Raw genomic sequence first — 13,640 nt, forward strand, 5'->3', positions numbered from 1 at the left:
CTGGCATACTAGTCACACACAGCTGGCTGAGCTTCGGTGATCTGTTCTAGAGAGTGTGAGGGCAGACAGATGCTTCCAGGCCCCCACACGGGGCTGCCACGGGGGCTGTGTGACCAGTGTGGCCCTCCACAGACTGCTGCGGTGTAGTACAGAACGTCCTGGACTGCACCCGAGAGCGCTGCCTCTGTCCCCCAAGAGGCCTGTAGACAGGGGCGTCCTATGGGAAATGGGAACAGTGTGCCTGATCCCGGTCTGCCCTGGGAAAGAAGCCTGGGTGGCCAGCCAGGGGACAGACACACGGGCCTCAGGAAGCCCTGTCATTCAGGACTCAACTCCTAAGGCAAGAGACTCTGACCCAACCTGGACCCCATCCCAGTGGGGCTCAACGGAACCTCAGCATTGTGGCTGGCCCAGACACCCGGAGCTGAAAGGGGCCTGTGAGCCCTGGAAGGGAGGAAAGATCCAGAAGAAGCTAGGAAGGGAAAGGGTGGAGGAGGACAAAGTGAGACCCAAGGGACTCGGGCAGACAGTGCCACACACCACCCCAGAGGGCCATGCTCCAAGATGCCGGCCATCACAGAACTCAGGCTCAGGAGGGGCAGGCAGGCCAGGCCTCCCTGCTAAGGAGAGTTGACCTTCTCTTTTAGGGTGTCCCTCAGCCAGACCCCCCACACCTGCCCTGAACACAGGAGGGTACAAGCTGGAGGACACAACTGGGGTTCAGCCTAGAAGAGGGAGTGGCCACATTCAGCAGCCAGTAAGCTCACACATCACGAGACCAGTGCTTTCCTCTGTGCGCCCTGGTCTCCCCGGATGCCCCAGGATGCTCCCTCCCAGGGGTCACTGGGCTTAGAGGACTCCTGGCCCAGATCCTCTAGACTACAAAGGCGTCCACAGAATCTTCCAGGACCAGGAAGCCTCTGGGAGCCAAGGCAGCTTTTCCAGAACAGTGCAGCACTGCCAGGGAACAGCAGAGCCTCCAGTGACTTTTCCTTAGTCCTCGGGCAGCAGAATCAACGCTCTGTCCTGGGGGGCTAGGGGTGCCTCTGGACGCCCCCCCCGGGCCAAGACACAGAGAGAGCAAGCGAGCCAGGCCTCTCTGCAGACCGTGGTGGCGTCTGGGAGGCTGCCATCTGTGCCCTGCTTTTGACAGGCACCCGGAAAAGACAAAAAAAGTAGGGAAATCCAACCCCAGCCCCTGCTGGCCAAGGCCTCTTATCACTGGGTGGGGCCCTGGTGGCCCTGGCAGGGGCAGGGGGATGAGAGAGGGACGGACCACACTGTCCCTGGACCAGGGAGCAGGAGGCCAGGACCTCAAATTCGTCAGGTGGACAGTCTGGCTGGGGAAGACAGGGCTTGGGGACAGCTGGGATTCTGCAGGAGCCTCCCTTGGGTGCTGGCTTGACCAGGGTGATTCCAGGCCCGTAGACTGACCTCCTTTACCTGTTTTCTCTATATTCATTCTGCCACCAGCTTCTGGGGCCTCGCGGTCCCGCCTGGGGGCCGGCCTCTTCAGGAGCTTGTCTTCTTTTGTCCCCTGACTCTTGCTCTCGCACCCCTTGTCCTGCAGGGCCTGCTGCCAAGACACAATCAGAATCCTCACATGAAGGGTCAGAGCTAGAGAGGGGACCCTCTCCAGCAAGGATGAGGTCCCTTGTGGAGCCACAGCGGGCAGGAGCCCACTCGGCCAAGCCCTGCATTGTGCAGGGAGGGGACCACAGGCCCTGAGTCTGAGATTCCACAGCAAGCCAGTGGCGGCACAGTCCCAGCCCTCGGCACTGCCTAAAGAGCCCCAGGGACCCTCCGCCGTCCCTGGGTTCCATGGAATGGGAAACACCAATGCAAAAACCTGCTTGGCTTCACGTTCAACCAGAGACACAATCACAGGACAACTCCCAATGTAGCTGCTGCTACCCCTTGGCAAATGGCTCAGCCTGCAGATGGCAGCCCCAGCCCACCCCTTCCTTCTTTAGTCCCTGTCCCATGGGGCTATCCAAAGACTATAGAACCTGACCCCTGGCCAAGGAGGGACTGAACCAAAGGAGGCTGGGGAGCTGCTGCCCAGTGGGCAGGCACAAAAGAGGGGGTGGACGGGCTTCATCCAGAGACATCAGCACAGCTCACCCAAGATGATGCTAGGAAAGCAGGAGAATGGCCTGGGAAGGGCAGTCCATGGAAGTCACCAGGGAAGAGCTAACAGAGTCACCCAGAGTAAGAGGTAGGTGTTCTGCAGGGGCTGGGGTGATGAGAGGGTCTAGGAGCAGAACCCAGCACCATTTCAACTCTAGGGAACAGAAAGTAACTTCAAGACAGGAAGCGGAGAAGAGAAAAGGTGGCCCCTCCCTCCACATCAGCCACTTTCAGCATTTGGAATTTTCTTTTTATACAACAATCTCATTTTTTTTGTCATTTAAAGTCCTGGGAGGTGTCTGGGATAAGAGGCAGAAGACAGGTTTTATGTGGCTTTGCAACCTCTATTTTCAAAACCAGGAGAGAAGCATTACGTTTCTTAAAAAGACACTCAACCCAGGCACCAGTGGCTCACGTCTGTTAGTGTAGCTACTCAGGAGGCCGAGATCTGGAGGATCTCAATTTGAGGGCAACGAAGCTCACTAGACACTTCAAACTAGCCAGCAAGAAGCAGGGCCAGAGGCATGGCTCAAGTGGTAAGGCACCCATCAAGCAAGCAAACCCTCAGTACGGGGGTGGGGGGGGACTCAGCTTTGAATGGGAGCTAACCAGGGAGATAGCTTGTCCCTTGTATTATGTGGCTGTGACCAAGGGATCTGCCACCCCTGCAGCTCTTTCTCTCATGTAGAAATAATAAGAACCTATACCTTTTAGCCCTAGTGGGCAGAGGAACCACAGGACAAGCACTGCACACAGGAAGAGGTGGCATAAGGCTGTGACCATCATAACGTTTCTGTCATCTTCCTTATTACTTTGCACATTAAAAAGCCAATCAAAAGTTGCAAAGAATGGAAAAGTGCCCCGAGCAGCCCACTGAGTCCGCCCTCCTCTCTCCTTGGCCCTCCTTCCCCTCTTGTATTTAAGCCATTTCCCCCTGACTTTATTTTGTCCTCACCCTTCAACCAACTGCCACCCTATCACAACCATGCTGGCTGGAGGTGGCAGTGACAGCAGCATCTGGAAGTTTCCATTTGCCAAAACTAACCGGAGCAAAGGTTACACTATTTCTGGGCTGTGGGCCGAGGGACCGGAAGGGTGAGTGGCCTGGGAGGCTGAGAATTTCTGCAGAGAGTCTGGGACAAGGCAGCATGGAAGGTTTTAGCTACTGGAACAGAAGCTGGGGTCCCCAAGTGTGACCCCCCAGGTCACCTCATTGGCTCCACAGCCCCAGCCGGGCCACACCTGTAAACAGAAGCCTGGGAGGGTGTGAGCTTGGAAGCAGTAGCTGGCGGCAGCCTCTGAGATGAATCCTTAGCAGATCTGCTGACCCCAGGCTTTGGCTACAGCCCCAGCCCAACATCCCGTAATCAAAACTCAAGAACAGGGCCACCACCCAGCTCCAGGCTGGAGGCTTCTGACCACAACCTCTCAATTTAACTACCAGTGGCTCCAGTCAGGGCTAAGAACAGCTCTTTAACCCTCTGCTCGCCTGCACCGCTCTCTTCCCAGACCTTTCCGATCACATGAGGAAGACCCTCTTGTTTACAGAAGAAGCACGTGCGAAGACCCAAGAAATGCTATGAAACACAAGAGGATCTCCAGAAACATCCATGTGTGACCCTACCCAGATCAGGGGCCCCAAGACCTTGGTTTGCTCCAGTCAGGGTGCACGGATCCTGCCCGCGTGGAAGTGCTCTGCCATGCAGATCTGTGTGTGGGGATGGTGGGCCCTCATAGCCACACCCCAAATAACCCTGACACTTCACCCTTTGCCACTGATTTGTGATCATCAGGTGACTCTCTGGCGCCCCCACCAGACAGCCTCGGTCATTTCTCTCCTTCCCTGGATGACTGCACCTGTGCTCCAGACACTGGCACACAGTAGGGACTTTGTGAGTACTGTTGAAAACTGGGCTGCCCCCAAAACATCCAAAGCTACCGGGTGCTCAAGTTTAAGGAGCTCGTTGCAGTCAGGAACAGCACAGAGGAGCAGGAAGAAAAAAATATTTTTGCAGTGCTAGGGATAGAACCCAGGGCCTCAAGAATGCTAGGTGGCCCCTCCATTATCATCCTATATGCACAACCCAACAGTAACTTATAGTTAATCCTCAAGTAGAATATTATACAGTAGTTCAAAAGCATGAGTTAGTTTTCTATACACTGATGTAAAGACAGCTCTTAGGGGAAAGAGCCAATCACAGAATAGTATGTACAAATAACACAAACATAGTCATACAAAATCATACAAATGTAATTAAGAGGTTGTCTTGAAAATACAAACACCAAACCCTTCATGAGAGATTTTTCAAAGATAGAAGACCACAACTGAGAGCATTCATTTTGTAGAGATTGCATTGCTGCACAGTGATTTTTTCATATCATGTGTTATAAAGTTAGTTGTGTTCTGGGGTTTAGGTTCTGGTTCACTGTGTGACCAGCAGCACATTACTTCACCTCTTTGGGCTTCCATTCTTTTACTCACACAACTCAGAAAAAAACTAGTACCTTTATCTTGAGATTTAGGAGATGAAGAGAACCAATCAGATGCTCAATGCCTGTATTCAGGGACAGCAATCAGCGAATAGTAATCATTGTGTCTATCTTTATGTGCTATTTTTTTACAACCAAGCACACACATAGATCTCCACGATATGCCTAGTAAAAGTCAATGATAAGCTGGGCTTGGGGGCTTATGCCTGTAATCCTAGCTACCCAGGAAGCTGAGATGAAAGGATCCCAGTTCACAGCCAGCTGCACAGACACAATCAGAGAGATGCTGATCTCCAGTCACCAGCAAAAACACTCAACAAAAAATATCCAAAAAAACAAAAAAAAAATAAGCAGAGGCCTGGCTCAAATGGTAGGGCAGCAGCCACAAACAACAACAACAACAACAAAAGCCAATCCAGAGGCCCAGAGGAGTTTGAGCCCCTGCACCAGCACAGACATTCAAAGAGTCAGTGGCAACTGCAAGGGGAAGCAACTGGGGTTCTGGTAAAGACTCTGTCTAGATGTGATTCTCGTGCTTCAAACAAGGAAATGTGAGCAATGGTCCTCAGACTCACAGACGGGAGCCACAGCAGACACAAAGTGCTACCCCACACCAGCCTGTTCTCCCAGCTCCTCCTCCCTTCGGGCCCATCTCATCTTCCCACTTCAACACCTCAGCCTGGGCGTGGCTGGAAGGCCAGGTCACCTCCCCTGAGATCAGCGGCGTGATAGCTGAGGAAGCCAACTTTGGCACACAGGCTGGGACACAAGGCTCCACATACACATGCACAAGGTGGGGGGAGGCTGGGGGGAGTCAGTACCTTCCAGTTCATACCCCCCCAAACCACACACACACACACACACACACACACACACACACACACACACACACACACACACACACACACACACACACACACACACACACACACACACACACACACACACACACACTTGCTAAGGGCCCCTGTGCTTACCTGCACTGTCAGGTAGAGCCTGTGGGGACTCCCCGGGCCAGCCCAGTCCACGCTGAGGGCTCTGCACTGTGCCAGGGCCGGGCGGGCTGCAATCCGAGTGCTGGGGTCCTCGTCACCACTGACCAGGGTGTCTTTTCCACGCCCTGTCCCAGCACAGAGAGATAAGTGAGACTCTGGGACAGCTGGCTACGGACCATTGGCCAGGGCCGCGCTGAGTCCAGCTTTTGTACCCTGCTGTAGCCCAGCACCCTGACCAGCAGGATCCTACTCGCCTCATATGTCTGTCATGCACAAAGGCACTGAGGCAGGCTCGACTCTCTTCTGGAGGGTGCCAAGATACCTCTAGGGGGCTCCTCTCCCGCATAGTGGCTTTGGGGACCCCCACTTGCTCAGAAGCGCTCTGTGGAAAGCAGCCAGAAGCCAATGCCAGCAGTCAATGCCAGCAGTGAGGTGCACCCCAGGGCTGTGGCTTCATTACCCAAGCTGCCTCTAGGTGGCAATTTCTACCCAGCCTTTATTAAGACCAAAACCCACACTGGGTGGCCTGGTTCCTGTTCTCTCCAAAAGCACACTTAGAGAGCCAGCTAAACTGAGTCCCCTCGGGACGTGACATCCACTGCAGCCAGGACAGGGCAGGGAAGTGGGCACGCTGCAGGGCCACGGCCCCAGGGGCAGACCTAGGTTCTGAGGGCCAAGCCCTGGGCCCAGAGCTTTCTGGATCCTCAGTGTGTTTGTCTGGAAGTTGGGGACAACAAACCAACTACCTAGCCCTCGGTTGAGGCTTGAATGAGATCAAACACAGACGGTGCCTACTCAGTACCAAGACTAAATGCCTACTTGGTGTCAAGTACACAGGAAATGACCAGCACAGGCCATCAAGGTGACGAGCTAATGTGCTCATCATGACCACTGAGGAGGGAGGAGAACATTCTTCTCTTTCACAGGTAAAGAATCACAAGATCAACAAAGTGCTCAGTCAGAGCCAGCACTCAAATTCCCTGTACCAACTGACCTTTCCAATCTACCCCGCTCAGGATGGCAATAGGGAGTGCGTGGGAGGGGCCTCACAGGGCTCAAGGCTAAGACCCTCCCCCCCTCCCCACCCCGTGCCGGGCTCTGGACCCACATTCCATACAGGGTGTTTTATTTGACCTTCGTTTAAGTTTTTAAAGTAGACAAAAAACAGCTGGGTGCTGTAATCCTAGCTACTCAGGAGGCTGAGATCTGAGGATCACAGTTCAAAGCCAGCCCAGGCAGGAAAGTCCGTAAGGCACTTATCTCCAATTAAGCACCAGAAAACTGGAAGTGGCACCGAAGCTCAAAGTGGTAAGTGCTAGCCTTGAGAAAAAGAGCTCAGGGACAGCGCCCAGGCCCTGAATTCAAGCCCCATAACTGACCAAAAAAAAAAAAAAAATAGACAAAGGTTTATGTCATTCCATTGATTTCAAAGACCTATACATGCACAATCAAGCATGTGTACACACACATACACATAAATACAACCAGAAAGAAGTGCGCAAAATGCGCAATGACATCTATTTTTCTGTAGGCTTTTAAAGTTTTCCAAGAAGAAATGCTATTGCTTTATTTTTTAACCAGAGATGCCACACTCATATCACATTTATACACCCCTCAGTAGAGATCATTGGGGGGAGACCATCTGCCCCTTTCAGATGACCAGGTCTCCCTATCACAAGCCCCAGCCATCCCTGGAGGGATCCCTCCCCCAGAACAGCTCTGGTGTTGGGAGAAGCCAGTGCCAGCCTCGGGCAACCCCAGGAGCTGGGAGACCTTGGAAGGCACTGTTGTGGCCACCACTGAAGGAGCAAATGTGGAGGAAGAAGACAGAAGTGTGCTGTGCCTCAGTTTCCCTTTCTGTACACAGATGGGTTTAGACCTAATAATGGCCCAGAGGGTCAGACTGGTAATCTGAACCTCTCTCCCTACAGATCAGAAGCCAAAGACAGCAAACTCCTGAAGTCCAGCTGACCTGGAAAGCCATCTCCCCACACAACCAGGGCCATCTGCCCAAGAGAGCAAAAGAGGCAGGAGAGGGTAATCTGGGCAATCCACCCTCCTCCACCTTCACAGTACCTGGGACATGACCCAGAAAGGGGAGCTGGCACTGACAGCTCCCCAGGGGACAGCAGGGACCCACACAGAGGGACCCTCTCCCTGCACACCTGCTGTCTAGGTCTCTACAGAAGGTACCACAGGCTGTGGCAGGGCTAAGCTGGAGCACAGGACACCCACATCCCGCCGGAGTCCACACCTCGCACCAACCCAGGGTGAGTCTGGACAGGATCAGGTGTCAGTACCACACAGCGTGCCCAGCCCGGCGGCCACTTCACCTACCTTGTTTACCAGCCTCTGGTAGAGACCGGTGAGCCCCTGGCAAGATCGCGGAGTTCCACCCCCTGCCCCAACCTGGCTAAGCCAGGGAGAACGTGGCTGCTTCCCTTGTACTGCAGACTGTTAAAAAGTTTAACCCGCTGCCGAGCCTTGCCCTCCTCCCGGGCAGGATGCAGGGAAGGAGCTCTGCCAGATTGACGCCCGCCCGGCCCTGGGCTGCCAGCTACCCTGTAATTACCTGACAGCTCTGAGTTTAGGAACCGAGAAACCTCAGTCTCATCTCTGGGATCTGGAGGAAGGAAGGGAAATAAAGAGGCATTTTAAAAATGCGGACTCACCAGTTCTCAACCTCCCCGGGCCGGTGTGTGGGAAAGGGCGGGCAGCTGGGCTGGCTGGGGCGGGGCGAGCCATCCCCAGCTCGGGCTCCGGGGCTCGGCCCACTCTCCACAGGCCCCGCAGTGAGGGCGTGGCTCCCAGGTTCCACGTCCTGCGAGAGGGGACCATGGCCCGGGGCACGGAGGCCTCCTCTGGGGTCCGGGCAGCCTGTGGAACAGAGCAAGAGGAGAAGAGCTTGAAGAAGACCTTGCCAGCGTCACCTAGGAGCCCCTGGCACAAGAGAGGGAAATGGGTCCTGTCTTCATTTTGAGGGTGCTCATTACTAAGCCCTGAGGTGGACTTAGGGAGGGTCTGCCATGTACTATGGAGATCTTACTTTCAGTCCTTCTTCCTGAGCCCTGAGTGCGGGGAGGGGCACGTGCCAGGTCAGAGCCCCACAAAGAGGAAGCGCCAGGCGCCCACAGCACCCCAGTGGTAAGTCTAAATTCTTTTTCTCTACGACATCGCATTTTCTAATTGTACTCTGCGGTGTGCTTAATTAACCCTTAGCCTCTACGCTCCTCTGACCCAAGCCTCTGGCCCAAAGGAGAATGCTCCATTAGCTTGCTCTGAGGAGGGGCTCCTTAGGGACCGTGGCTGTGGTAAACTGGGTTTATACACAGCCAATTCTGACAGGCAGCTCCGTCTCACACTGGAGTAACCTCCACTCTGAACCCTGAGTGAGGTAGACACCCTGCCAGGTGTGAGATGCAAACATTCTTTCATTCTAGGAACCCACCAGGTCAGAAAAGAGAGCTACACGTGAGCGTCAGCAAACCCTCACAATGTGAATAGAAAGCGGGGAGACTGGAGGTGTGTGCCAGGCACCAGCAGGTGGTGCAGAAATGGAGGTGAGGTTTTAGGAGTAGAAAGCCCTGTGGGAGCTTGTATTCGCTGCACAAGATTGTTTTGAGGGGGCGGGGGAGGGGTTGTGTTTTGTTTGTAGTTTGTTTTCTAAGACAGTGTCTCACTGGCCTCAAATCACAAATCCTCTCCCTTCTTGCACAAGTCTTTATTGAGCACCAACTGTATGCAGAGCAGCTCTGAGAGCATTCAAAGTAACCGAGCTATAATCCCCTATCGGCCAGTGGTAGCAACAACAGATATGAAGTCAGGTGGGAGAGGCAACACGGACTTTGGTTTTCATGGTGAGTTGGAGCTGGTCCCGGTGGCACATGTTTATAATCCCAGCACTCAGAAAGCTGGGCTTCAGGAAGATCATGAGTTTGAGTACAGCCTAGCCTAGCCTGAGCTATATGGTGAGACAACAGCAGAAAAGACCAAATTGGGGGCAGCCAAATACTTTCTCTGGAGCTTTCTAGGTTGTGAACTACTCTCCTCATTGCTCATTGAGGTGAGCGCTTCCTGTCTGCCAGCAAAAACATCTACTTGAACAGGACCTACCTCCCCTGACCTGCTCAGGCTCCTGAGAGTAAGGCTCACCACACCTATTACCTATTTCTGTAGCCCCCTAGCCCACAGCCTGGAGGTACACCCACACCAGAGGCTTATTAGATGAAAGTCCTGAACTAAACATACAAAAGCTCTGACTGATGCCCAGAAAAGAGGTCAGGGCTAGAAGAGAGGTCAGGGGTTAGACATCAAGACTTAGAGCTAAAGGCTGGGTGCAAAAGCACTGTCAAAGGTTAAGAATGCAATCACCAAAGGTTGAGCAAGGGGAGGGCTCTCTGCCCTGCGTGGGAAGAGACGCTGGAGAAGGAAGGTCAGGAAGGTAGCAGGTGCCCAGGCACATGCAGAGTCCTCAGAAGTCACCAGAGGGCAGGTGGAAAGGGGAGGATGGTCAGGTGGTCATATCAAAGTGTAAGCCAGGAAGAAAGCCAGGCACAAGCGGCTCATGCCTATAATCCTATTCAGGAGGCTGAGATCTGAGGCCAGGGCAATTAACTACCAAAAAGCCAGAAATGGAACTGTGACTCAAAGAGCACCAGCCTTGAGTAAAATAACTCAGGGTCCTAAATTCAAGCCCTACTACCATCTCGTGTGACACACACAGAGAAAACCCTGGGACCCTTTAAGAGAGGTGAAGGATTCCAAGCAAGCCAAAGGCTTCTTGGTTCAGGAAAGTTCAGAAAGGCTGTAAAGCCACTTCTGTTCTCTTTGGGGAAGTTTGGCTAGCATGGGAAGGAGGGGAACAACGGAGAGGATCTGCTATTTATTTATTTTTTAATATTTTGGGTCCGGTTATGGGGCCTGAACTCTGGGCCTGGGCGCTGTCCCTGTCCCTCAGCTCTTCAGCTCAAGGCTAGCACTCTACCACTTGAGCCACAGCGCCACTTCCGGCTTTTTTCTTTTTGCTTATGTGATGCTGAGGAATCGAACCCAGGGCCTCAGGAGTGCAAAGCAAGCACTCTACCACTGAGCCACCTTCCCAGCCCCCAGGATCTGCTATTTAGAACAGGTAGAGGTGACATAATGGGCAGAGGGGTAAGAATGAACGAAGCACAGAAAAGCAAAGTCTGGGTCAGAAGGCCTGAAGCTTACAGGGCTGAGGCTGGGAAGATGGGGTTATGGTCTCTTCCTCAACTAAGGAAGGCAGCTTGGAGGAGGTGAGAAAGGGGACAGGAAAATAGGCTATAGGATGGGTCAGAGTCTAATCCAAATATGTGGCCCAGCACCACCAACACAAGGAAATGGAGTGGTGTGGAAAAACAGAAGGGAGAGGAGGAACTCCTTTTCCAGGCTCCAGACACAGAGCTGAATTGAGAATCAACCTTGCAGACCAAAGGACAAGCACAAGAAAGACAGGTCCCCTGCAGGCCCAGCTCCTGGCAGGGGTGCTCAGTGGCACACAGAGGAGATTTGGGGAGAAAGCAGCTCAATCCAGTGGGGTAGACAGGAGCAGGGGGCAACCATGTTTCTGTACTATCAGAAACGGAAGTTGCAGACACAGCCAGGAAGATGTCCAGAAGAAAGAGGAAGGGTGTGTAAGATTCCAGAGAGGAAAAAGCTGCTGAATTTAGCTACTGGAAGACCATGAAGGTCAAAAGTATCACGGGATCTCAAGCTCAGGGTTATAGTCCAAGAGAGTGGGACACCCTCTCTCCTCTGCTGCATGAGTTTTTGACGCCAAGCCTGCTATCCTAGGACTTTTACCGACCTAGGATTCATGGGACTGGTCCAGAATCTGGCTCTGCTGGTAAGTGTGAGCTTGGAAGAATTCCTTTGCGGCTCTGGGTCTCATTATCTCTGTCTATAAAATGGGAAGAACTCCACCTTACAAGCTGGTGTAAAGATTAGGCAATGCCTGTTCTGTTCAGAACAATGCTGGGATATACATGGAACTCAATTTGTGCCTCCACTCTAGTGCTGGTAGAATACAGAGGGCAATGGCCTCCAAGGGTTTAGGAGAGGATGGCAGAGCTGTAATCAACACCAGCCCCAGCCCCTGAGACTAGAGACATTGCAAAAAGTGGGAACAGACAAGTTACCCAAAGATTGCTACTGGGAGGGCAGTGGAGGGGGAGGGGGGGAGAAGGCTAGACAGTATGGGCTGAGGCTTCTCTGGCATGCAGTCACACGTCCTGGCTTTTGCAGGGCACCTACCATTTCAAGCCCTCTGTTCTCTGGTGCCCGTGCAGGCAGAACTCACCACCCCGTGTCCCTAACATCCAAACGCTGCAAATACACAGCCTCAGTTCTGAGGCTGCATTCCTAGCAAATGACTGTCCCTGGCCAAGGAGAGACTACTTCATCAAGGACAGGAGAAATGCAGCAGTCCCAGCAAGGCCAGCCTGAGGGCAGAGGAAAAATTGGAGAATGTACAAGACCAGCCATGGTCACAACCCCCAAACCTGAGATGCTTTATTTGGGGGTGGGGGTGGGGGGAGAAGGGCTTGGCAGAGTGCTTGAGACTAGAGCTAGCTCCTTAAAATCTCCCAGGACCGGGCCCTTGCACAGGGCCAGCCAGAGTTCTGCCCTAACTCGCAAGGGGAGGAAGGGGTGGCTTCCGGGCTCGCCCCCCTTCAGGGACCCCCCCCCCCAGGTGCAGCTGTCAATGCTCAATTCCTCACTGTCAGGACCAGGCCCTCCCTCCTAATCTTGGGGCTGGCACACCCCAGCGCTGGGCTGGAAGAGGCCAAACGACCCCCAGGAGCGCGGTGAGCCTCCCAGGTGGAGACCCCGGCAGACCGGGGTGGCGGTGCGCGGGTGGGGGTGCGCGGGCGGCGCCGAGGACACGCGGCCCCCCAGGTGGGGGCTACGCTCCCCTCCCCCTCCGGAGGAGCCGAACCCGGTCCTCGGCCGCTCCCGCGATCGCGGGGGACGCGCCGCCCCCATGCCCGACTCCCAGGCAGGTCCTCCGCTTGGGCTGGACGACGCCCAGGGGTGGGGACTCGGTCTGGGGGTCCCGGCCGGATCCGTGTCCCCCGCCGGTCCAGACAGAGGGGTCCCGCGGGCAGGGCCGTCCCGAACGCGGCGAGGGGAACAGCAGGCCCGGCGGAGCCCGGCTGCCCAGTCAGCCCCCGGCGGCCCCAGGCTCGACTCACCGCCCGGTGGAGGCAGGATCCCGGCGTCCCCGCTGCGCCGCCCGGGGCTCGGCCCGCCCGGCCCGCCTGGCGGGAGGCCGCTCCACGCCGCCGCCTCCGCCTCCGCCTCGCCGCCCCGCCCCGCTCCCCGCCCCTCCCGCACACTTTCCACAGGAAATGATTAACTCCAGCCGCGGCGCGTTCCCATGGCAACCGAGCGGGGCACGGGGCGCGCGCGCGGGCGCGAGCCGGCCGGGACGGCGGGACACCCCCACCTCCCCGGCGCGTACACGGCGCGCACGTGCGTGCGCTCCCGGCTGGTGCACGCGCGGTGCACCGGAACCCAGAACGGGCTCACGCCCCATTCACCGCACGGCGCAGCCCCGCAGCGCGGCGCACGCCTGCACACGGCCGATCCAGCGGGAAACGCCGTGCACTCACTAGTGCGCGGCCTTAAACCCGAGTACAAAACTTTCACGCACTCCAGCGGCGCTTGGCACGTGTGTTTGGCACGCAGGCTCATAGACGCTGGCCTCCATGCTTGCTTCCCATTCTAAGCACACCTGGGCTAGCACACCGGGTAGTCCCCGTGCACACCGTGCACGATCACGTGCTCGCGCTGTCACAAGCTCCCGTGCAACGCACTTCCACTGTGCACACGTGCGCTCACACTCGGTGGCACCCAGCTCCTACCCCCGCCAATGACCGACCACCTTCCAGAGCTGGGATGGGGATAAGGTAACACATTCCTTCAAGCTCCTGTGAAAACACGGCTGGATTGCAGCAGCTCCCAGCCTGTCGTTAAAAACCTCCTCACGTGGCTCCGAAGAGG

The 13,640-nt window shown here is 55.2% G+C and overlaps 1 protein-coding gene across 9 annotated transcripts in view; it reads right to left on the reverse strand.

The window, feature by feature from the left end:
- The window catches only part of Kifc3 (kinesin family member C3), a 73,596-nt gene that overhangs the window by 20,772 nt on the left and 39,184 nt on the right, over nucleotides 1-13,640 (reverse strand). For 2 of the 9 annotated variants that reach the window (XM_069992401.1, XM_069992406.1), the window contains exons 2-4: nucleotides 8,288-8,492; nucleotides 5,598-5,740; nucleotides 1,435-1,576 (exon numbers count right to left, since the gene is read on the reverse strand). In XM_069992401.1, coding sequence (XP_069848502.1) covers nucleotides 1,435-1,576; nucleotides 5,598-5,740; nucleotides 8,288-8,453 — 451 coding nt within the window. In that variant the 5' untranslated portion in view covers nucleotides 8,454-8,492. Of the gene's footprint in view, nucleotides 1-1,434; nucleotides 1,577-5,597; nucleotides 5,741-7,952; nucleotides 7,973-8,187; nucleotides 8,239-8,287; nucleotides 8,493-12,829; nucleotides 12,922-13,640 lie in introns of those variants that run through there. The other 7 variants (XM_069992407.1, XM_069992409.1, XM_069992405.1 and 4 more) reach the window with 7 other exon arrangements.

Source organism: Dipodomys merriami, unplaced genomic scaffold (assembly GCF_024711535.1).
Source record: "Dipodomys merriami isolate MVZ:Mamm:240054 unplaced genomic scaffold, mDipMer1.0.p SCAF_41, whole genome shotgun sequence".
Lineage (NCBI taxonomy): Eukaryota > Metazoa > Chordata > Mammalia > Rodentia > Heteromyidae > Dipodomys > Dipodomys merriami.